The sequence below is a fragment of the Myxocyprinus asiaticus genome, chromosome 44 (genome assembly GCF_019703515.2).
Source record: "Myxocyprinus asiaticus isolate MX2 ecotype Aquarium Trade chromosome 44, UBuf_Myxa_2, whole genome shotgun sequence".
NCBI lineage: Eukaryota > Metazoa > Chordata > Actinopteri > Cypriniformes > Catostomidae > Myxocyprinus > Myxocyprinus asiaticus.
In genome coordinates, this window is record NC_059387.1 from 4898737 (window position 1) to 4924962 (window position 26226).

Here is a 26226-nt window from a genome sequence, read left to right on the forward strand (position 1 = left end):
TGGACCTGTCAATGGACAATGGGTAGTTGATGTGTTGTTATACATGTAGTATTTATGACACCATATTAATTAACAACATGGAAGATTTTTGTTTTTGAAAATTCATGTCACACCACAAGACCATTTAAAATAAACTATTAAAAGGTAAAAGGTGAAATGGTCAAGAAACATGAGATGAGTTATGAGTTACAAAACCTAAGATATTAAAGGAATAGTTCATCCAAAAATGAAAATTCTCTCATCATTTACTCACCCTCATGCCATCCCAGATGTGTTTGACTTTCTTTCTTCTGCAGAACAAAAATGAAGATTTTTAGAAGAATATTTCAGCTCTGTAAGTTCATACAATGCAAGTGAATGGTGACCAGAACTTTGCAGTTCCAAAAATATATATTTTTTATAATATAGTCCTTTTTTTGTTAGAAATTCTTCTCCCTGCCCAGTACGGGGTGATATGCACAACGAATTTGAATCACCAAAAACACAAGAAGAATGTGAAAGTGATCTGTATCTCACCCACATCTATCATATCTCTTCTGAAGAAATTGATTTAACCACTGGAGTCTTATGGAGTTCTTTTATGCTGACTTATGTGATTCTTGGAGCTTCAAACTTTTGGCACCCATTCACTTGCATTGTATGGACCTAAAGAGCTGAAATATTCTTCTAAAAATCTTCATTTTTGTTCTGCAGAAGAAAGAAAATCATACATATATGGGATGGCATGAGGGTGAGTAAATTTTCATTTTTGGCTGAAATATTCTTTTAAATTTCCGGTAACAGAAATTAAACAATAATTCATGACCACTGCAAGTGGCTTGTAAGTGACTAGTTATAGACTTGTTTGGCATTATAGGGTGTTTATTAAGCCTTTATTGGGCGAATTCTTATTGAGAATTCGCCACTGTGTACTAGTAACAATGTAATTATTGAAAAGAGCTGCATCAAAATGTATCATCTTTACTAGTAAAAGGTGCATAAAATTCTACTAGTGAAAATGCAGTTACAGATATCAGTAATTAGATTTTTTTTCTTTTTTTTCTTACTAGTTGAAATTAAATATTTTATATCAAGAATGGGTATTTCCATGAGTAATGACATTATTGTTATTATTATTATTAATTCTTTTTGCCAGAGCTGTCGATTTAGCACATTCATTTAGTGTGATTAATTATATAAAAAAGAACACTTTATTTATTTATTTTTTTATTGTGTCGACTGCATTTGTCAATCTCAACCACAGAACCCTGTTAACCAAGTTCTTGCAAGATCAAGTTTGCATATTCTAACTTGTTTGGCAAGACTCTCCTCAGATTGCTGCTCCGCCATGACAGTTGTTGATTGAAAACATAAAATCCGATGTAGCGTCCTTGCAGCAACGTTGAGAATACAGCGCGTACTTGCCTTAGGTTATGAATTGCACTCTGACACATTTCACAACGAAACGAAATCGAGCTTGCATAGCAAGATGCGTCTGCATTCACGTACTTGCGTAGAGTATGTATGGGCCTTAAATCCAGAGTGGTGGTGGCGTAGTGGGCTAAAGCACGTAACTGGTATTTCCCATTCCCCACAGCCATCACCATAGTGTCCTTGAGCAAGGCACTTAACTCCATGTTGCTCCGTGGGGATTGTCCCTGTAATAAGGGCACTGTAAGTCGCTTTGGATAAAAGCGTCTGCCAAATGCATAAATGTAAATGTAAATCTTCTACCCTGTTACTCGTTCAGATTATTATTATTTTATTTTTTTCAATTTAAATTTTTAGTCATTTAATTAATTGCATTTAATTTTTCATGTTTATTTTTTTATTGCTAGAAAATAATGAAATGACAAAATCGAGAATTTTGAACTGCATTGTATGTTCCACATTTTGGTCCCAAGGTTGTGAAAATTGCAAGAAATTATTTAGTTTGATCTCCAGACGAACAAGAATTTCTGAAGGTTGAGCACCATTCACCTGCACCTTGTTGAAAAATGTACCTTGTCCATGGAAAGTTCCAAGCATTTTTTCAAAACAATCCTCTGCTGTCACTTTAGTGCACCCAATCTCTCAAACTTCATATCTTTGTGTGATTTTTGAACAAATGGCATTGCACACAGATGTGAGTTCTATTGTTATTAGAGGTGATTATTAATGTCATCTGTTGAACCACATGATCTTGTGAGTAATGCAAGCTGTGTTCTTGTGTCTGTAGGCACACATCTGTGTGCAATTTAGATCAGTGATTCTCAACTGATGGGTCACGACCCAAAAATGCACTGCTCATCTGGTCTGATAGGTTCACATACAGCAGGGGAAAACAATGCTAAAGCAAATAATAAAATGTGTGTTTAGTTAGGTGTACTCAGCATCTACAATGCTCTGTGTCATTTGACCACATTGCAGAGGGCGACCCGATGGACTGTGATGTGAAATCTGACACCAGCCCGGAGCGCGAGCCCAGCGATGACCTCCTGAAGGGGGCAGACGGCGGCGACAGCAACAAGAAGAGGAAGAGGAAGCCATACAGACCGGGTGAGAGAGCTAGAGAGAAAGGTGCACTTATCGGAAAGGACAGCTTCACTGGACTGTGAAATAGTGCGCCTGCAAATTCTGGCCCTTAAATAGCATCCCACAGTGCTTTGCTCTTTATAGCTCCTAGCCGGGGAGAACTCCGGAAAGAACATTCTCTCTCTGAAGAAAATAATCTCTTTAAAGAAATGTCCTTTTTAAGCACTGCCGCCCATTTCATTTTTCTGAAAACACATGTAGTCGTGAATGTATTTTCATTGCTATTTGGCCGCGTCACCACTGGATTTGTGCATTTCACATTTTCTTGAGGAAAAGTACAAATCTATATTCTTTTTGATTTTAAAGACCCCCTTGTGCATGTGCCACGTCAATTTTTTTTTTTAGTTAGATGAATATGTAGTGGCTACAAAAAATGTTTTTGGGATTTGTTAGCGGTGTTTTAAGTTCTCTTGATTTTGTTAGTCTTGTATTTTAATGAATTGTGGTCCTGATATTTGTTATCTTAAAGGGAATATTCCGGGTTCAGTTCAAGTAAAGCTCAGTCAACAGTATTTGTTGCATAATGTTGATTACCACAAAAAAATAATTTTGACTTGTCCCTTCTTTTCTGGAGGTTACAGTGAGGCATTTACAAAGGAAGTGAATGGGGCCAATTTTTAGAGGGCTTAAAGGCAGAAATGTGAAGTTTATAATTTTATAAAAGCACTTAAATTAATTCTCCATTGCAAGTGCCTCACTGCAACTTTGATATCTGTCGTCTTCTTTTTTACTTTTTTTTTTTTTTTTAAGGATGGATGAGCTTTAATTATTTTTTGTGGTAATCAACATTATTCTGAACCCAGAATATTCCTTTCACTCTCTTGCCTAACATTTATCCCGTGGTGTCACAGAGTCCGCTGTTCTAATATGTCTTCTCCATTTGGCCCGATCCTTTGCGTCTTCTGGGGCAAGGTTCATGGTCTGCATATCTTCTACAACGATGTCCAGCCACCGCTTCTTTGGTCTTCCACGTGGTCAGCGGCCTACTAGGTCAAAACGGAGGGACGTTCTTTCCGCAGAGTTATCATCGCCGCGCATAACGTGACCGTACCGTCGAAGGTGTGCTTCCCTCATCTTCTGCGCAATCGGGGCGACTCTTAAGTCTTCGTCGGACGTCCTTGTTCTTTACATGGTCAAGGTGGGTCAAACTGAGTGTCCACCAGAGCATCTTCATGGCGTGGAGGACTTGCTCGTGATTCTTTGTTGTGGGCCAGCACTCTGCCCCATAGAGGGCTACTGGACGCTCTACGGTCTTATACGTTTTCGCCTTGAGGTATTCAGTATCTTCTTATCGCAGAGGACCACGGTGATCTGTCTTCACTTGGACCAGAATGGTGTCATGGTCTGATGCGACCAGGGACCCGAGGTATTTGAACTGCGTCATCTTCAAATCCTCTCCGATGCTGATGGTGCCATTGGTTTGGGGGCTGCACTCCAAGTACTCTGTCTTTTAGACGTTGAGCCGCATTCCGTTCTCACTAAGCCGATCTTTCCAAATCTGCGCATGGTGTTGAAGTGCAGGGCAGGTCTCTTATGAAAGCAACATGTCATCTGCATACAGGAGTGTCCAGGGGAGCTGTGATTGCAGGTCAGCCATCACCATATCTATGCAGAGGATGAACAGTAGGGGCGAGAGGGCTGATCCATGGTGGACACCGACCGTGATGTCAAAAGGTGGTGAAATCTCAGCTTGACATCGAACCACGCTTGTGACCTTATGGTAAAGAAGTTGGACCAAACTCACATACACTTCTGGGACACCATGGGATCGCAGCGCTCGCCAGATGAGGTTGTGTGGGATCCGATCAAAAGCCTTTTCCAGATCTAGAAACGCCATGTGCACCGTCTTGTTCTTCTCCCGATGTTTCTCCCGGAATATTCCTTTAAAACCTCTAAAATCTTTTGTTTGACTTCCTCTTCTGGAAATGTTGCAGGCAGTGCAGCAATATTCAGATAAACTGGAATCAGCATTTACTCTTCACAAATCAACTCTAGTGTCTCTCCTGGTGCTCTTTGGTGTTTTTTGGATCACTCTGTGTCCGTATGGTGGGCCGGGGTGGGGAAAGAGTTTTTTGGGTCAGACTGAGCCGATGTGGCACAACCAGAAATAGATTTACCTGAAATGGTTCCTCCAGGAGCAGGGCCAAGATGAATCACCTGCTCCTGGCCCAATGCTCGTATGTCATTCTGAATTATGGAGATAAATGCCAAGATTTCACTGTCAGGGTCCCACATTATTAATTCCTGACTGCCTCCATCACCCATTTTAGGGGTCCAACGGCTTGCACTGTGTTAGCTGAAATTAGATTTTGTTCCCCATCTTCCCTTCAGGTATTGGTGGGTTTATGGTGCGTCAGAGGAGCAAAGCAGGGCAGGGGAAAGGCAAGCGATCCCTTAGTCAGAAAGACTCCACAAGATCACTAACGGAGAACTTTGTGGGGAAGGATGAAGGTAGGCTCTGGATTTGTCAGGTTTTCAAATGGATAGTTCACCCAAAAATGAAAATTGTTATTATTCATCATCATGTTGTTCTAAACCTGTATGCTGTTTTGTATTTTTTTCCCACTGAGAAACACAAAATGAGATTGTTTGAAGAATCTTTATGTAGCTCTTTTTTTAACAACAGTTCATAGTGACCACATCTGTCAAGCTACAATAAAGACAAATATACAGTACAATGAAAAAGTAGTCCATACAACTTGTGCAATATATTGCACAACTTTTGAATTAATGTGATAGCTGTAGGTGAGATACGGACCAAAATTTAAGTTGGTATTCACTGCTAATCTTTTCCTCTATAATTGTTTTCATCTTGTCTGCATTCACGTCCAGATTAAAAAACAGGTGATGTTCTTTTTAAAGCTTGGCAAATGTGGTCATTATAAACTGCCAGTGTATGGAGAAAGCTGCAAAAATATCTTCAAACATTTCCATTTTTGTTTTCCTCATAGCATACAGTTTTGGAACAACATGAAAGTGAGTAAATAATGACATAATTTTAGCTCTCTTAGTTCATATTCACTGAGTTGTTGCATCTGTTTAAAGTTCTGGTAATCTCATCACCAGGCTGGAATGAACCAGACACTCCTGTGGACGAGACTCCAGTGACTGAACCTCTGGAGAAAGTCAAGAAGAGATACAGAAAGAAGAAAACAAAACTGGAGGAGGCCTTTCCCTCATACCTACAGGTCAATACCAACTATGATTCATTTAAATTGTGTTCATTTTAATATTTATGCATGCATTTATTTACAAATAATTTGGTTTGCTACTCGGCATATTATGTAATTAAATTCATTAAAAAAAATGTAATCAATTGACAGCTCTAGTCAACCTACATGTTGACATGTAATGTTTAATTTACACATATAATGAAAGTATAGTCTTGTGGCTATACTTCTGAAATACTGGGCATTTTATTGATTATTCTAATGAAATGTCTTACCCCATAGACCCCTGTAAGTGAATTACTATAACCACAATTTGGGCGATTCTCACTAAACCTGTCAGGAAAATGTCCTGGTCATGTTTAACCATAAATCAATATAAATAATAATAATTATAATAATTGTACTTTTCATAAAGAAAATTAAGCCTACATTAAAGAACATTAAGATTTATGCATTGTGACATTATTTTCAGGACACTCAAGCACATTTTACCCCGCAATTCTCATTATTGCAATGCATCCGGACGCTTTTACTGTTCCCATTGTTTTCAATGGGGATTATCATTACATAACACAGTTATGTTTTTACTGATTTACAATAAAAAGATGCTGTTGCACAATGATTTTCTTAATTAAAAACAGTGAAAACGAAAGGCAATTCCAAGAGAGAATTACTTTGATAAATACTTACAACTTTAGAATTTAAATAATATTTCATTTTCCTCATGTTGCGATTATGAGAATATCATACTGAGGATCATTTTTTGCATTGCAGTAATGAGAATGGATGGGCAAAATGTGTGTACCTGTCATGAAAATAATATCTCTATATAAAATCCTAATGGCTCTAAAAAAAAATAGGCTTAATTTTTACGAGTAAAAACACCATCCCAACTGTGAATCATGGGGGTGGCAGCATCATGTTGTGGGGGTGCTTTGCTGCAGGAGGGACTGGTGCACTTCACAAAATAGATGGCATCATGAGGAAGGAAAATTATGTGAATATATTGAAGCAAAATCTCAAGACATCAGTCAGGAAGTTAAAGCTCGGTTGCGAATGGGTCTTCAAATGGACAATCACCCCAAACATACCTCCAAAGTTGTGGCAAAATGGCTTAAGGACAACAAAGTCAAGGTATTGGAGTGGCCAAAATTTATGGGCAGAACTGAAAAAGTGTGTGCGAGCAAGGAGGCCTACAAACCTGACTCAGTTACACCAGTTCTGTCTGGAGGAATGGGCCAAAATTTCAGAAACTTATTGTGAGAAGCTTGTGGAAGTCTACCCAAAACGTTTGACCAAAGTTAAACAATTTAAAGACAATGCTACCAAATACTAACAAAGTGCATGTAAACTGTCTTACCCACTGGGAATGTGATGAAAGAAATAAAAGCTTAAATAAATCATTCTCTCTACTATTACTTTCTTAAAATCAAGTAGTTATCCTAATTGACCTAAGACAGGGAATGTTTTCTACGATTAAATGTCAGGAATTGTGAAAAACTGAGTTTAAATGTATTTGGCTAAGATGTATGTAATCTTCTGACTTAAACGGTATATTGTTTATGTACTAAACTAAACAAGGGACAAGTTAATTATTTTTTCTTTTTGTAATCAATATAATGCTACATATGCTGTCGATTGAGCTTAACTTGTACTGAACCCAGAATATTAATTTAAGCACAAGTTATGTCAGAGTGACTCAACCCGTTATGAATGCACTATAAATCACTTTTGATAAAAGCATCTGCTAATAACTTAATTATCAGGTTTGCCAGGATGTTTCTCCATGTCAGAGTGAATGTGCTTGATGCGGTGAATGAGGTGATGTGGTCAGGGCTTGTAAAGAGCATCATGTGCAGCGTGGAGAGTCAGTGATGCATTAACTGTAACAGCTGTCACTTTAGCCCCTCCTGCTCGTCAAACCTGAAATTAGACTTAAAGGCCATCATCAGAGGAATGACTTGAATCAATTATTTAAATTGCTGCACATTAGGCCTTTAATGTTTTAACACAGTGGGTAGCAGTCAGATTTGCTGGGTTTCCATTCAACTATATTTTAATATGTGCACTTCAGAAATCAAATGCTTGATATGCTCAAACTCACTTAAAAAAACTCACTAAAAACAAAACAAAAAAGTTTATGCGCTAGGTAGAGGTGGATTTCCTCAAAATGTGCATTAAGGTGATGGAAACAGTTTATTTGCAAAATGATGTGTTTTGACTATTTATGTTCATGTGTCCACTATTCACAATGGAGCAATTCTTCGAACATAGCCCTTGAAGTTTGGCATAGTGCGTAACATAGTGGATGGGAACATAGTGGATGATTCACATTTTCTTTAGTACATTTTTTTTAGAAAGTTGCTTATAAAAAGCAAAACATGTTGATGGAAACCCTGCTATTGATAGTTTGGTACTGATAGATATTCTGAAGTTCTACATGCTAAAGCAAGTTTATTGCACAGTGCCAACATTTTGACATTAAAAGCCAAAAAAAAAAAAAAAAAGAGAGAGAGAGAAGGCAAATTGAACGGAAACATGCAGGGATTGTGCCATGGGCTGTGCCCTTTCCAGTAGTGTTGGGAAGTCCGATTCATTTTTGCAAATTTGTTTGTTTGGAGGGTTGGTTTCATTGAACCAGTTCAAAAAAATTATTCAAAACTGAATAATCAATTAAAAGTGTTTTTTTGTTTGGTTTTTTTTTTGCATAACATTTTTTGTAGTAAAATTGCTAATCACAGTATTTTCACTATTAGGATATGCAGTATATACTGCGTCAAATGTTGCTTATCGTTCCAACATTAAATGTAAAAAAATTAAGAACATAATCAACAATAGTGTTGTCAGTATACAAAAATATTATATGTTCATTATTAATTACATTGATTATTCCTATTTGAAGCATTGTTTCCATTTCACACTTCTGTTCCTAAAAGTCATCCCTAAGGGCCCAACCATACTTCACTTAAGTACACAAACGCAGGCGCGAGCACATTGCCAACGCATGGCCAAGTGCGTGGTCCCTTTGTGCATACATTACTTGCGCTCTTGCATTGCTCTGGCAGTTACAAACCTCGAACCGCAAGGGGGCAAAAGAGTTTTTTAGGCGCCACGAAACCAGATGTGGAGGAGTCAACATATCGACAGTTGAGGAGTGTGTGCTTTTGTATTTGCTGAAAAGATGACAGAAAAAATATGTTTGCATATTCTTACGTGTTCGGCAAGACTCTCCTCAAATTGTTGCTCCGCCATGACGTTGTTGATTGAAAAAATAAAATCCGATGTAGCGCCTCTTGCAGCAACGTTGAGAATACAGTGTGTTCTTGCCTTAGGTTATGAATTGCACTCTGACACATTTCACAATGCAACGAAATCGAGCTTGCGTGGCAAGATGCGTCTATATTATGTTAAACTGGCATTAGATAAAGGCTGCGATGGTGTTTCTAATGAAGCTGCTGAGGAGTGACAGTAAATGTGGTATATTTTGGGCTTGCGTGTGATGTATTTCCAGAGGCTGTGTAATTATTTAGTGTTTGTGTGTGTGTTACAGGAGGCGTTCTTTGGGAAAGAACTGCTGGATAAAAGCAAGCAGAATAAGACGGCTCTGGAAACACGGCTTGTTGGGGAAGAAGCCAGGCATGCGGACTGCAGGTCACAGAGCAGCAGCTTTCTGGACCAGCTATCTGTCCCGCTTCGGAGTGCCACTGCAAATCCAGTCCCACCTAAAGCAGGGCCACTACGTATGTTCAGCTATACATTAATGCAGCTTCTGTAGAAATTTGTCTGTCTATCTATTTACTATATATATATATATATATATATATATATATATATATATATATATATATATATATATAAATACACTGGCGGCCAAAAGTTTGGAATAATGTACAGATTTTGCTCTTATGGAAAGAAATTGGTACTTTTATTCACCAAAGTGGCATTCAACTGATCACAATGTATAATCATTAATTATACAAGACATTAATTACATGAAAAATTACTATTACAATTTGAACTTAAACTACTTCAAAGAGTTCTCATCAAAAAATCCTCCACGTGCAGCAATGACAGCTTTGCAGATCCTTGACATTCTAGCTGTCAGTTTATCCAGATACTCAGGTGACATTTCACCCCACACTTCCTGTAGCACTTGCCATAGATGTGGCTGTCTTGTTGGGCACTTCTCACACACCTTACAGTCTAGCTGATCCCACAAAAGCTCAATGGGGTTAAGATCCATAACACTCTTTTCCAATTATCTGTTGTCCAATGTCTGTGTTTCTTTGCCCACTCTAACCTTTTCTTTTTGTTTTTCTGTTTCAAAAGAGTCTTCTCTTTACTGTTGAACATGAAACTGGTGTTGAGCGGGTAGAATTCAATGAAGCTGTCAGCTGAGGACATGTGAGGCATCTATTTCTCAAACTAGAGACTCTGATGTACTTATCCTCTTGTTTAGTTATACATCAGACTTCCACATCTCTTTCTGTCCTTGTTAGAGTCAGTTGTCCTTTGTCTTTGAAGACTGTAGTGTACACCTTTGTATGAAATCTTCAGTTTTTTGGCAATTTCAAGCATTGTATAGCCTTCATTCCTCAAAACAATGATTGACTGATGTGTTTCTAGAGAAAGCTGTTTCTTTTTTGCCATTTTTGACCTAATATTGACCTTAAGACATGCCAGTCTATTGCATACTGTGGCAATTCAAAAACAAACACAAAGACAATGTTAAGCTTCATTTAACGAACCAAATAGCTTTCAACTGTGATTGATATAATGGCAAGTGATTTTCTAGAACCAAATGATCAATTTATCATGATTACTCAAGGATAAGGTGTTGGAATTAAAGTAACAATTTCCTTCCGAAACAGCAAAATCTGTACATTATTCCAAACTTTTGGCTGCCAGTGTGTGTGAAATATATATATATATATATATTAATGTGTGTGTGTGTGTGTGTGTGTGTGTGTGTGTGAAATATATATATATATATATATATATATATATATATATATATATATATTAATGTGTGTGTGTGTGTGTGAGTGTATGTATATACACTTCCATTCCATACACTAAGAAATGTATGCTTCTCTTAATTTCAGATGCATAAACATTGAGTAAACATTAAACATTAGTGATGCTGCAAATTATTATTACTGTTTGAAAAACTGTTTAATATTTTTATTTAATTTAAATGTAATTTTTACACTTGATATCAAAACCCCATTTTCAGTAGTCATTACTCCAGTCTACTAAGAAAATAATGTTACATAAGCTTACTTAAAGTGCTGCCCAAAGATCTTTTTTTTTCTCCCAATTTGGAATGCCCAATTCCCAATGTGCTTTTAAGTCCTCGTGGTCACATAGTGATTCGCCTCAGTCCGGGTGGTGGAGGACGAATCCCAGTTGCCTCCGCGTCTGAGACCGTCAACCCACGCATCTTATCACGTGGCTTGTTGAGCGCGCTGCCATGGAGAAATAGCGTGTGTGGAGCCTTCATGCCACCCGCCGCGGCAACCACGCTCAACTCACCACGCGCCCCTCCGAGAACGAACCACATTATAGCGACCACGAGGAGTTTACCCCATGTGACTCTACCCTCCTTAGCAGCCGGTCCAATTTGGTTGCTTAGGAGACCTGACTGGAGTCACTCAGCATGCCCTGGGATTCGAACTAGCGAGCTAGCGAACTCCAGGGGTGGTAGCCAGCATATTTTACCACTGAGCTACCCAGGCCCCCCAAGATCTTTAAAGTTTCTGCATCCACCGTAAAATTGACTATCCTTGTTTAGAGCTGAAAATTTTACCTCCACTCGAACCTGTCAGGTCACATTTTCCTGTGCTAGACTGCAGTGATTTCTGCAGGAAGGTGTAATGCACATTGTCGCTGTACTGTATCTCTCTATTCCACTTTGCACACACTTACTGCAACACACAACCCAACGGCATGAGCAATCCTGCAAATATAACTCCAGCAGACTGCATTAAAGACCGTCTGCGCATCTGTTTGCCAAAGCGGAGCACCACACCATGGGGAATAAGAATAATGCACCATACAATTGAACTTTAGCCCCTGTGTACTCATTCTGTGTTCTCTTCGGCCCTGATTTGCAAACTTTTAAAGGGATAGTTCACCCAAAAATGAAAATTATTTTCATTATTTACTAACCCTCATGTCGCTCCAAACCTGTATGACTTTCTTCCATAAAACACAAAAGGCTTTTGCTGTATAATGAAAGTGAATTGTAAGTCTGGGCTGTCAAGCTTCAAAAGACCACCATAAAATCACAGATGTTACGAGTCTTGGACAATATTCTGAGTCTTCTGAAGCCATATGATCAATTCATATGGCTTTGTTCCATAGGTAAGATTTCATACTTTGTTCCTCCCGTTTGAAGCACCCAATTCAATCATGGTGACTTTCATTGTGACTTGATCAATGATTTGATTTGAGAATGAAAAGCAACCTAAATTTCAGTCTGTTTATCACTTAAAGTCATATTGATATCTTACACTGTGACTTCATTTTGGTTTTTGACATTTTTGGAGCTTGAAAGCCCAGAGTCACTATTCACATTCATAATATGGCAAAAGGCTGTGTGAAGAAATTTAAGTGTATTGTTTTACATTTTTCCCAGAAATAAAACTGGTTTTCAAGGACATTGTCGAGTAAATCCTGACTGAATTTTCATTTTGAGTGAACTTCTCCTTTTTAAAGGCTTAAGAGCTTGTTCAGACATCTCATTCTTCACCATTTCTCCTTATTCTCAGTTCTGTCAACCCTCATTTACCCCCGGCCCAGCAGACCTCTGCCCACATCCTACCTGAAATGTTTTCTAAACTTAATTTGCCAGCACTCCAGCACTTCTCTGAATTCCCAGTCTGATCTCTCTGGGAGTTTAGGAAGCTGGCTGAAGCTCAGGGTTTAGAAGGCGTGTGTGTGTTAGTTTGGAGAGCAATCACAAAGCTATTTGTAGACTTTCAGGGCTGCTTGTTTGTCCTTCGAGATTTTCATCTCCCATAGAGCAAAGCTTCTCTCTCCGTTCTGCAGAATCCATTATTTAACCTCTTTATAGGGTTGTATTCTTAAAATAAGTGTTTCATTTCTGGTGTTTTATTCTATATGTGTGTCTATATATTCAGTTTAACGCTATTGAAGCTTTAATTGTAGCAGTAGTGTAAAACTGCAGTTTAAGTTCAAATTAAAGGTGGGCGATATGACCAAAATCTTCATTCACGGTATGAGTAATTTTATCTCAAGATAACGGCTCTGTTCCAAAACCTAGTGAGCTGCATTGCTGTCTGCTGCTTACATAGGCAGCATCGCAAACAAAATAAGTGACCAATATGAAACGCTCTACATAGGGAGCAACTTAAACAAATGCTTCGTCACACAAATAGTAAAGTGCACAGGAGAATTGACTCAGTAGACGATTCCAATAGAGTATGACGTTTGCATGTTGCAAAGCTAACAATGTGAGATTTTAATAAGCGCACTGATACACAAATACGCACAAAAATATTGGATGAATTTTTTATTTGATTGTACTGTTTTTATCAATACTTTTCAGTATTGATTGAATAAAAAAGTATTTTCAAAATTTCATAACATTTCTCATGCTTCGTCCACCATCTTTGATAAATTCTTTCATTGATCTCTTCGAAAATATGTGATTACCTTATCTGTGAAGGATACTTGTGAACTACCTTAGATTCTAACTAAAGGTGTTGTAGAAGATCTAGTTTTTCAACAGGCTTCACGTTGGTAGCACACATTTAATGCCTCAAAATGCTGCATACAAATGCAACTCAATTTTGGTGGGGGGGGGATTAATCCAGTGTATTAGATACTGAAATATATTTGATGGGCCTCTTGATGTTTTTTTGGCCTACATAGTACTTTTTGGAGTGCTTCATCCTTAGCCTCTTCAGCTCTGCATCACACTCTGAACCCACTAAGCAGGGCAAGAAGTTTAAAATTTTAAATTTTAAAGCCCTTGGATCAGAAATAGTCATATCTGGTACCATTTGAAAGCTTAGAATCTGAACTTTTCACAGAAATCTGTCACTTTTGTATTTATGTTGCATAAAATAACAAGATAAAGCCTAAAATCCTCCATGTTGCAAATGAGTGCACCCCTGTGGTGATGTAGGAATAAGAATATGAATGTTTTTCAAATAGACCTAAAATAAATAAGCCATATATCAAATGAAGGCTCTCATTCTCAAAAATGCGACTATGCAGTATTTCGTTTTAAAACACCACAGTTTGAATAATTATCAAAAGAATCACTTTGAATAATTATCAAAAGAATCACAAAGTGAAACATGATCTCTTTAAGACAACAAAGACAAACGTCTCATGTCCGCTCCGATCACTGCTCTGTAAGCCCCAAGTAGCCACAACCTACATATCAGATCTTACCTTAGCCATTTTCTACTTATCTGTGAGCTTGCGTAGGTGAATAATCCAATGTTATGTCTCCGTAAATGCTGATAAACAGGCGGGCCTGGGTAGCTCAGCATGTACAGACGCTGACTACCACACCTGGAGTTTGCGAGTTCGAATCCCAGGGTGTGCTGAGTGACTCCAGCCAGGTCTCCTAAGCAACCAAATTGGCCCGGTTGCTAGGGAGGGTAGAGTCACATGGGGTAACCTCCTCGTGGTCGCTATAATGGTTCGCTCTCGGTTGGGCGCGTGGTGAGTTGTGGGTGGATGCCGCGGTGGATGGCGTGAAGGATGCCACGGTGGATGGCGTGAAGGATGCCACGGTGGATGGCGTGAAGGATGCCATGGTGGATGGCGTGAAGCCTCCACACGTGCTATGTCTCTGCGGTAACGCGCTCAACAAGCCACGTGATAAGATGCGCGGATTGACGGTCTCAGACGCAGAGGCAACTGAGATTCCTCCTCCGCCACCCGGATTGAGGCGAGTCACTACACCACAATGAGGACTTAGAGCGTACTGGGAATTGGGCATTCCAAATTGGGGAGAAAAAAGGTATATATATTAAACAAAAAAGCTGATAAACAAATCATCTGCAAAATATGTCTTGACGATTGATGGTGAAATGTAGGATCTCAGCTTTCCAACGACACCTAGATTGAGCTTCTAGTCCACTCAGAGGCTGAGATACTTGATGAAACAGTGAGTAATTTGCTTGGAATCACTTATAAATAGACATAATGACTATGGACGAGAACATGGCGAGTGCTCAATTTACACATTTCCGTAGTTGCAAAGTAAATACGTCATACCGCCCAGCCCCTGGTAACATTTATTATAGTGCACTTGATGGATGCTGAGGCTCAGAAATCCTTATCTTCTTGATCTTCAGCCAATGTGGATGATCCATTAGCGGAGCTGGTTCTGCATTCCGATGATGATCTGCTGGGAATGCTGTCCGATGACCTGGTCAAGCCAGGGCCTGATTCAGGTAGACTTAGTCTTGAGATCTGTCCCTGCCGTAGTCTCCCCTCTGTCTTCACTCTGCAGACGCTCTAACAATCCCAGAAACATCTGCTGCAATTGTGTGCCATCAATTTTGCATCCTCCTTTGATTTGCACACATTTGCATTTCACATTTTACTTGGGTTGCTGTTTCTTTTATCTGTTTGCATAACCCAGTGTTTTCTTTTACATGTTTTTCTTATTCTGTTTTTTAATTATTTGGTTTTATTTGATTTGGGTTTCTTTAGGTCTTGATTTATGCCCTTTCCAGGTGGACAGTTCCCCCTATCTGTTTGGTAAGAGTCCAGTTGGCGCAGCCTCTCTGGCTGTAGAAGTAGCGCTGTCCCCCTCTGTCGTCCCCCAAATGGGCCCCCAGACTTTTTGTAGTGCCAGTTTCTGCATGTTCCCTTTCCTGACACACACACATGCATACACACACACCACTTTGGCTTTCTGCTTTTATCTTATTACTAACCCCAAACAATCAAACCGCATGCTTTGCTGTGCTTGACTCTGTAGTGACACTAAGGTGAGAACTAAACTGTCCTTAGGTGGGTGCTGGGTTTGTTCAATATATATTAGTTGGCAACTGTGATTGTTTGCAAACTTTGGCATGTAACTGAAATGTGATTGAAACATGTTGTACTGTCTGCAGTCATTTTCCCTTGTATTTCGGGAAACCTGAGTGGAAGTAAAGAGAATAAAACTTTTTGGTTTAGTTGGTTACTTTTATTCACATTCGTCAGGTTTTTATTTGGCAATAACATATTCTCCTCTCTCTGTTGAAAAACTAGTAGCTTGGTAGTGATGAAAGTGCTAAGTGTGAATGCAAGTGCCAAAGTGAAAGAAAAGTAATTTTACTGCTTCTGGTTTCCTGAACCTTGGCATGACATGAAAACAGGAAATATATGTTTTTAGATATGTATGGATAAAATAAATACCAATGTTCTTTGTTTCAAAGAATGTTCTGGTCTCAGTACAAGTTAAGCAGAATAATTTTGGCTTGTCCCTCAATTTATATAAATGAAATTTGCATTTACAGTAATAGACTTAAAATGAAAGTCTAGGGGGCAGTTATATCAGAATGAATGTTAAAATACATATTGCTTCTAAAGTTTAGCCACAACTTTATATGTGTCAACATTAATGTTATTGTTAGGGTTGGTTACTGACCTTGTTTGTGTAAAGTTACAAGGTCCAGTCTTTACACTCCTGTCTTGACAAAGTAAAGTCAGTACTCTACAAAAAATACTTTTTTTCTTACTGAGTATTTTTGTCTTATTTTCCAGTAAAAAAATAAATAAATACTTGAAGCAGACTACCAAAATATATTAAGTTTTGTTTTCAGAGATATCTACCAAAATTTAGTGGGGTATATGTTTGAATAATATTTTTTTTTACCTTACCCCATTGTCAAATACTTGTTTCTTGTTATAAGCATAAACCTCATTAAATGTTGTTAAAATTATTCAAATATGATGCAATATCTTGTCATTTTGCTTCTGAAGTGAGTTTATCTTGTTTTAAGAATGTTTAGAAATGTTTACTGAAAAACAAGAAAATAAGAAGCAAGTAAGAAAAGTTTCTTTATTTTTCCTCAGTATAAACCCTGTAACTTTTTCACAATATGTGCATGAATACCAGAAATTGGATCGTTTACATAGAAAAATTATCCATACATTAACTAGAAGTTCATTCATCAAGAAAAGTAGTTACACTGTTAAAAGACAACTCTGATAACTTTACAGCTCAAATAACACATGGTTTTGTGCAGAATTAAAATAAGCACCTTCACAAAAATACGAAGTTTGCATTTCTGCTTTAAACACTCATAAACCCTTGCCCCGTAGACTTCCAATGTAAGTGCTTTACTGTAAACACTCTCCTTTAAGTTAAACCAAAGTCACTGCCATCAGTCTTAATACAATTACACTGCCAAGCTTCCCCAAGCATGGCAAAATGTCTGTCCCTTTGATAGTAATGACAACATTTATTATGATTAATCATGCAATTGTCTAGTGCTTTTTCTGTCATAGACTAATCCCTGCACTATTCTAATGGAAAACCACACGCAATGATGAAAGAACTTATATTTTTTCAAGGGACACGGCCCTTTTACACTCAGTGAAATACTCAGAGCATGCAGCACAAATTAGGTTCCTGTTATTTTTGGGAAATTGAGTTAGAGGAGTGGATAAAATAAAGCAAAAACAGTGTGGAGGGTTTATTTTATCATTACAGGAAAAATTGCTTCTCAATCTGTCACTGTTGTTCCTCCTTATCTTAGCAAATGCTCAGACGCAGTAGGAAATAAATTGCTTATGAACTCTGATGTTGTTATCTAGAGAGTGAATGCTCTGTGTTGCTTCAGACTAGGGCTTTTGTATGGGATTATTCAGTAGAGCTTCTCAGTGATGTTTGAGACTAATCTTCTACCCTTCACAGCTGGTCTGGACATTGGCACCATTCCAGATGATCAATCGGCTCCCCCTCATCCAGGCCCTGCTCAAGGGTCTCGACCACTACAGGAGGAACCACTGGATGTCATACTGAGCCCTGAACTGGACAAGATGGTTTCTGATGGTGAGGGTCATAGATTACTTGGATTTTGTTATTAAATTTAGCAAATTACTAACTGTTGGGCCTCATGTATTCAGATAGAAGACAAAGGCAGGCCTAACAGTCATAAAAAAACATTCCTCAAGCCCCCTCCTAAGTCATAAATCTTACTGATAAAATCGCGCCAAAATCAAACAAAGGGAGTCCTAAACAGACTACAGATCCATGAAGCCTTGCCCACTAAAGGATCGAGCACTCAACTCCTATTGGATGAGGCACACAACAGAACGTCCCTCGAACATGACATCATCCGGACTTCAAATAATTCTGAAAATGCTTCCAAAGTTGCTTCCGGCTACTTCGTTCACCGAATACGGACGTAGCTTTTTGCTGCTCTCCGGTGTAACCTCGTGGCATAAGGAAGTAATGTCCGACTTGAAACTGTAGCCATACAATCTCCATCTCGCTGGACGAGTTGAGATTACTCTGTGTTCAACCAAACACTCTAACGGATCCGAAGGAGACCGCCGAGCAATTCGCATCTTCATCCGTTGGCCTACAGAAGTGAAGAGATTAAAGATTTCTCTTCCATCTTCAATCAAGTCGACATTTCTGAGTTCTCCGCCAGACCGCCGAGAATCAACAGCCGTACCGCCCTCTGAGAATCAACATAACTGACTGCTTGTTACTTACAAATTACTAACATACTTTGTTTTATGGCATATTACATTGGATATCTGTACTATGAAATGAGGCTGTTTGGTCCCTTCATTGTAATATACAGTTGAAGTTAGAAGTTTACATGCACTTAGGTTGAAGTCATTAAAACTCAATTTTAGAACCACTCCACAGATTTCATATTAGCAAACTATAGTTTTGGCAAGTCGTTTAGGACATCTACTTTGTGCATGACACAAGTAATTTTTCCAACAATTGTTTACAGACAGATACATTTTCATTTTAATTGACTAGATCACAATTCCAGTGGATCAGAAGTTTACATACACTAAGTTAACTGTACTCAAGCCTTTAGACAATTAGCCAATTAGCTTCTGATTGGAGATGTACTGAATTGGAGGTGTACTTGTGGATGTATTTTAAAGCCTACCTTCAAACTCAGTGCCTCTTTGCTTGATATCATGGGAAAATCAAAAGAAATCAGCTAAGACCTCAGAAAAAAATTTTTGGACCTCCACAGGTCTGGTTCATCCTTGGGAGCAATTTCCAGGAAGGTACCACATTCATCTGTACAAACAATAGTATGCAAGTATAAACACCATGGGACCACGCAGCCATCATACTGCTCAGGAAGGAGACGTATAGGAGTCTCCTAGAGATGAACGTAGTTTGATGCAAAAAGTGCAAATCAACCCCAGAGCAATAGCAAAGGACCTTTTGAAGATGCTGATGGAAACAGGTAGAAAACTATCTATATCCACAGTAAAGCGAGTCCTATATCGACATAACCTGAAAGGCTGCTCAGCAAGGAAGAAGCCAATGCTCCAAAACCACCATAAAAAAGCCAGACTACAGTTTGCAATTGCACATGGGGACAAAGATCTTACTTTTTGGAGAAATTTTGTCTGGTCTGAAGAAACAAAAATGGAACATTTTGGCCATAATGACCATTGTTATGTTTGGAGGAAAAAGGGTGAGGCTTGCAGGCCGAAGAACACCATCCCAACCGTGAATCATGGGGGTGGCAGCATCATGTTATGGGGGTGCTTTGCTGCAGGAGGGACTGGTGCACTTAACAAAATAGATGGCATCATGAGGAAGGAAAATTATGTGGATATATTGAAGCAACATCTCAAGACATCAGCCAGGAAGTTAAAGCTCGGTTGCAAATGGGTCTTCCAAATGGACAATAAACCCCAAGCATTTTTCCAAAGTTGTGGCAAAATGGCTTAAGAACAACAAAGTCAAGGTATTGGAGTGACCATCACAAAGCCCTGACCTCAATCTGATAGAAAATTTGTGGGCAGAACTGAAAAAGCGTGTGCGCACAAGGAGGCCTACAAACCTGACTCAGTAACACCAGTTCTGTCTGGAGGAATGGGACAAAATTCCAGCAACTTATTGTGAGAAGCTTGTGGAAGGCTACCCAAAACGTCTGACCCAAGTTAAACAATTTAAAGGCAATGCTACCAAATACTAACAAAGTGTATGTAAACTTCTGACCCATTGGGAATGTGATGAAAGAAATAAAAGCTGAAATAAATCATTCTCTCTACTATTATTCTGACATTTCACATTCTAAAATAAAGTAGTGATACTTACTGAACTAAGACAGGGAATGTTTTCTACGTTTAAATATCAGGAATTGTGAAAAATTGAGTTTAAATGTATTTGGCTAAGGTGTATGTAAACTTCTGACTTCAACTGTATATATACTTTAATGAAACTAACTTAATAAAAATATAATTAAAAAAGAGTGTTGTTACATCGGCAGTCTTTTAGTTGTTGTAGACGAAGACTGGTTTATCACTCGTTGTTTTTGTATTATGGCTGCCATCTTATTATTTTTCCTCATTTGCAGGGGCCATTCTTAGTAAGCTGTACAAAATTCCAGGTTTGTTCCCATTTAAATTATTTTGAATTTCAACTTTAGCATGAAAATGTTTTCATTACTCATTTAAATACATTTCTTGCTCTCCAGTAAAAATAAAATTTCATAATAAATGTTAATAAAGGTTTTACCACTAGCTGTAACATACATTTTTTTTTTCAGTCTTACCTAGGGGTGTAAATATGTGATGCACTGTTCTGAATATTTTATGCTTTGATTATAATTACTAATATTACTCCTTTTTGGAGACCTTTTTCAGTTGTACAAATCTACCAAATGTATATTTCCATAACTTCCAGCGCAGACACATTCAACTGTCCGTACAGTTACATTTGTGTCTTTAGTTTTGAAAGTAATGAATCTTACTAAAATGATTTAATCATATCTAGACCAGATTTAAGATATCATGATACATCACATAATTTAGAAAAAGATCATAAATGAAACCCCTTTCTGTTACATTTGGAATTAAGCCAGTAAGTGTTCAGATTTGAATTGTTAAAATATCCATTCAGAGCTGGAGGGGAAGGATGTGGAGGATTTGTTCACAGCAGTGCTCAGTCCAAGCACCAGCCAGGCTCCTCAGCTTCCTCATCCACCCAACAATGCCCCAGCCACAGCAATGACCCTCCAGAACCCAGGTATCAACACGCTCTGCATTTCTCTTTTGTACTGTCATACAAACCACAAAAATCTGATATTATTCTTTACTTGTAACTTGTGCTCTCAGAAAGAGCTGTGTAGCCTATATCTGAGACTCATGTTTCTCCATGGTGTAATTTGCAGGTAATGTTGGAATGTTCCCTCGTATTCCTACAATGAATGGTATGATGGGGCCAAACACCCACTTTCCTCCAAAACCTATGATGCCTGGAGCCGGTGTATCTGGCTCGTTCTCTCCCATTCACCGTATGCCTTTTCCAGAAAATGTGGGGTGAGTGATTTCAACCTATATTTTTACTAACTTATAAAAAATAAGAAACTTACAAGAAAACATCAAATCAAACTTCACCCTGTTGCTTTCTTAAAGCATGTTCTGTATCTTATTGTGAACAATTCATTGGTGCACGCGATTCCAAAGGGGGGAAAAAAGACTTGTCTTTGTAATGTTAATTTAAAATTTAATAATTGCATCACCTCTAAAACAACTTTTCTTTCAGCTGATGTCACTAAGCCCTTTTTGTTGAACATTCTGTTTCATATGTGTCATATTACAGAAGGAAAGTGGGTTGTAATCGGTGGTTCATGTTGACTTTAATGGCTTGACATGTCACTACAGGGAGAATAAATTTAGCCAGATGAGGGGTGATGTGATGGGTCCCTGGACTTCTCCTGTACCCATGCCTGGATCGGTCCCTCCACCAGAGGCAGAGGCTGACACCATGTCAAATGCTCAGAGGAGTACGCTGAAATGGGAGAAAGAGGAAACACTTGAAGAAATGGCTACCGTGGCTCCTGTTCTTTACACCAATATGAACTTCCCTAACCTTCGAGATGAGTTTCCAGGTGATTGGATATTGCAGAACACTTCCAAGTAGAATGCAAACTTGAAACAGAGTCCAGTTTAGAGACCAACCATGTTTTTTGTTTTTGTTTTTTCCACAGATTGGGCAACTAGAGTGAAGCAAATTGCGAAGTTATGGAGGAAAGCCAGTTCTCAGGAAAGAGCACCGTATGTGGTAAGATTCACTTTTAATATGCATTATTTGCTCCAAAACCTAGTGAGCTGTTTGCCTAGACAGCATTTTAAGGCATTATAGACACGCTTCCAATGCAAAGACTGTGCCAAAAGTTAGGCAGTGTAATTACACTATTATACCCAATATTTGCATCTGCCATGTATTTTTATGCTTATTAGAGTGTCACGTCATTAGCTTAGCAACAAGCTATTGTCAGACTCTGTTGGAATAAATCGTGAGTCGAGTTTCTTGTGCACTTCACAAGAGGAGTGCTTTTTGTGTGATTTGCTGATTCCAGATCACTCCAATTATGCATTTTCATTTGAAATATCATTGATTAAGCTACATTTTTGCCTCTCAACCTCACTGGAATGGTGTTTTCCTCCACCGAGAATGGAGACAACCGTATGCTTTGGAAAACAATTACTCACTAGGTTTTGGAACAGAGCTATTTAATGTAGAACATGATTTCATGTAACTGAAATGTGTGTGTATATATATATATATATATGTCAAAGTTTTTACATGGCTCTACCCCCAACAGCAAAAGGCACGAGACAACCGAGCAGCCCTTCGTATAAACAAAGTCCAGCTGTCTAACGATACAATGAAAAGACAGCAGCAGCAGCCAGCTGATCCCTTTGATTCCAGCGTTGCCATGGATGCAGAGCTGCTCTTCAAAGACCCACTCAAGCACAAGGAGTCTGAGCATGAGCAAGAATGGAAGTTTAGACAGGTGACTGACAGCCCAGGGGACATTACATTGCACATGCTAAACTGAGATTGTGTGATGCAAAACTAGGTCTCAACTGCTATCAAGTCTTTGTTATTAAGAAATGGGTTCATCAACACATTTAAATTTTTATTCAGGTTGAATATTTGATCAGAATTAATGAAATACTTTATTAAGGACAAACTGTATGAGGTCTGTTTTTATTTTAATAGCCATGTTACACAATTGAGTCTAGGCTTTTATTATAGGATGTGAATTCAGTTGATGCTTAGCACCAGCCCTAGTTTTGTAACTGTTTTAGAATACCATCCAATGTGCCCGGGCCACAAATACTGTTTTGCGTCTCAGATGTTGAGAGACCTTTTTGAAATCAGTACTGCATTAAAGATTATTTTTTTATAGTCTTGTATGCAGAAAATATTCCTACTCCCTGAAAGATAATGCTGAAATAAGTTTCCAAGAAAAATCTTATTTTAATGTCAGTTGTTATTGTGGCATTATTTTCATTAAAATTTATGTTATTTACATTTAGAATTACTTTGCTTTGAAAAGAAGAGTAAATCAGATCTATAGATTGTTTAAACAGCAGTAGAAAAAGGTCCTGCAAAGCCATAAAATCAATAAATTAAAACATAATTTTTTGGAAGCATTCCGTAGTTGCAGGATGTGGGGATTTTTTGTAGTATCTCAGTTTGAGGCACAGTTGTGGTATGCATCTGCCAAGAACCAGTAAAGACAAATGTATATTGTGTAAGATGGTTTGAAGTAGTCACAGGAAAGTTAAACAAACAAACAAAAAGTCTTCTTTTATAATAAGTGTAAAGTACCAGGGCCATCTTCGGGTTGATAAACAGGAACATTGTATATGACCCTGAGATGAGGGGGGACAACTAAGGCACACTTTGTACAGTTAATCATTGGACCCAGGGAGAATAATTTTTCCGGGCCCCATACATTTTAGCGGCAGCCCTGTAAAGTATATATTGCAGAATTAATAACCCATTTTTGAACATTCAAATTTTTTTTTCATAGAAATATAAAACATTAAATTTTCAAACAACACCATGAAATGTATAATTAACAGATGTTTTCCTCTGCTTATTTTAGCAAATGAGACAAAAGAGCAAACAACAGGCCAAGATTGAAGCCACTCAAAAGTTAGAGCAGGTTAAAAGTGAGCAGCAGCAGCTGCAGAAACAGCAACAACAGCAATTCAGTGGGCAGTCTGTTGAAGACAGCCCTAATAGTGGGAATCAGAGTCCAATGTCAACTCAGATCAGCAGTGGAGGTAATGCTTCTCCTTTGCATGCATTAACCCCCAAGGATGGCTTTGCAAGGGCCCAAATCCCTGGAACACCATCATGTACATCAACAGATGATGTATTTTTGCGTCCCCAACTTCCACCCACTTCAGCCGCAGCAAAGACCCTGACCCAGGAAACCCAGCACACACAGGGGCCCTCATCTCAGCCTCAGTCTCCACAAATGTTTTCACCTGAATCTTCTGGTTCCCGTCCCTCTTCACCTTGGGATCCATATGGGAAAATGGTGGGAACTCCACGGCCTCCAACATCTGGGTCCAGCACGCCCCGCAGAGGCTCTGTGTCTGACATTCAAGAGAGGAGCCGGCCCTCGCCAGCCAATGAATCTTTTGGGTCTCCAACATCTGACAGCAATGACCCATATGCAAAGCCTCCAGACACACCTCGACCATTAGACCCATTTGTGAAACCTATGGGTCCACCCAGATCTGAACCTGTATCAGAGCAGCATCAACAGCAACAAGGACGTCACTTGATCAGTAATGTTACACTAGGAGACAATTTCTCCAGAACAGGCCAAAGATCGGAAGTATACCAGCACATGACACATAGCCGAATGGTCCTCTCTGATCCCTTTGCTAGGCCGCTGTTAACACCTATTCCAGGAAGTAACGAATCTGGATCTGTGCCTGTGTTCAAAACACCCATGCCGCCTCCGCACTCACAGCAAGACTTATTTAATGCAGGACAACAAGGCATGAGAAGGGGGTCTTCTGACATTTTCTCTCATGTTCAACAGTCCGACCCTTATGCACATCATCCTCTCACTCCTCATCCATCAGTGGGAGATGGTTTCAGTAATGAGGGTAGAATGCTGCATCCACATGGAAGTCCCTTCGCCCAACCATTGCCCATGAGCAGGCATCCTCAGCGGGATCCATATTCACAAGCACCAGCACCATCAAGAACCGATTACCCTCAACAGATGCTTGATCCATATGCCCAGATGCCTGGTACCCCGAGACCCCGTGATCCATATGCCAAGATGCCTGGTACCCCAAGACCACACTCTGATCCATACCCTATGCCACCATCCACACCTAGAACTGCAGCAATTGATCAGATTCCTCAGTCACAGTCTAATTGTTGCAGACCATCTCCTTCTCGTGCCCTTGATCCATATGCACAAATGCCCGGTACACCAAGGCCTTCTCCTGGAGAGAGATACCCTAAATCCCTAGGTAGTCAGAGAAACCCAGATCCCTACTTGCAGCCTCCTGAAACGCCTAGGCCAGACAAAAATGACCTTTATGATCAGCCAACAACACCAAGGCCAGTTCTCACCGATCCATATTCCCAACCCCCTGGAACCCCACATCCAGGGGCTGGCCCAGAGGCCCTCCCCAGGCCAAATCCTAGAGCAAACCTCATGCTTCATCAAACAGACCCATTTGTTAATCAAACACAAAGCAGGATGCAGGACCCGTTTGTTCATCCATCTGCCTCTGGTTCTCAAACCCCTAAACATCCAGGGATTTCAGATGAAGGTTTCTCCCTGGCACAGATAAACTCTAACCAGACACCTGTTCATGATCCATTTGAACAAGCTCCGCTAACTCCATGCTTACAAACTGGGGAAATATTGTCACATGATGTTCCAACAAACACAAGCAACACATTGGATTCGCAGAACACAATGCAACCACCTCTTGGGGAAACCGAAGAGAAAATGAAACAGGTTTGAATAATTTGTTAAAATATGCTTTCCCATTAGAGAGCTTTACCCTTTCTCTTTTCCTTTTTACGCTTTACTCGTATCCTAAGCTCCGTTTTTTATTGATTGTATACTGTTGTATTGTTATTGCTTTTCTAGCGCCAAAGACTACGGCAATTGATTCTCAAACAACAGCAGCAGAAAAGTGCCATAAGACAGGAAAATGGACTTCAGGAGGCATCTGCCTCTTCTGCACCTGGGACACCACGTCATTGGTCTCAGGACGATTCTGGACCTCAAAATGATATGTTTGGCAGACCCCCACCTCCATATCCAGGTGCTATGAGGTCTTCACCAATGCAGACAGGGCAGAGGTGTCCTGTAACTTTCCTTGGTGATCAACGAGGGCACTTGCCTGATGAACCCCAGTGCTCCCGACCACCGTTTCCCAGGGACCTGAACAACATGGGCATGAGACCTCAAGGACATAGGTGAGTGTTTTTACCTCTTATATTCAATTGTACTATCAAACA

At 39.2% G+C, this 26226-nt stretch overlaps 1 protein-coding gene across 4 annotated transcripts in view; it reads left to right on the forward strand.

The window, feature by feature from the left end:
• Window positions 1-26226, forward strand: part of LOC127434229 (histone-lysine N-methyltransferase 2C-like) — a 255749-nt gene that overhangs the window by 180962 nt on the left and 48561 nt on the right. For 2 of the 4 annotated variants that reach the window (XM_051686799.1, XM_051686801.1), the window contains exons 24-38: window positions 2389-2517; window positions 4885-5004; window positions 5620-5741; window positions 9274-9463; window positions 15065-15163; window positions 15426-15473; window positions 17623-17760; window positions 20276-20308; window positions 20821-20946; window positions 21092-21239; window positions 21585-21811; window positions 21911-21984; window positions 22529-22720; window positions 23825-25717; window positions 25853-26184. In XM_051686799.1, coding sequence (XP_051542759.1) covers window positions 2389-2517; window positions 4885-5004; window positions 5620-5741; window positions 9274-9463; window positions 15065-15163; window positions 15426-15473; window positions 17623-17760; window positions 20276-20308; window positions 20821-20946; window positions 21092-21239; window positions 21585-21811; window positions 21911-21984; window positions 22529-22720; window positions 23825-25717; window positions 25853-26184 — 3871 coding nt within the window. The remainder of the gene's footprint in view (window positions 1-2388; window positions 2518-4884; window positions 5005-5619; window positions 5742-9273; window positions 9464-15064; window positions 15164-15425; window positions 15474-17622; window positions 17761-20275; window positions 20309-20820; window positions 20947-21091; window positions 21240-21584; window positions 21812-21910; window positions 21985-22528; window positions 22721-23824; window positions 25718-25852; window positions 26185-26226) is intronic. The other 2 variants (XM_051686800.1, XM_051686802.1) reach the window with 2 other exon arrangements.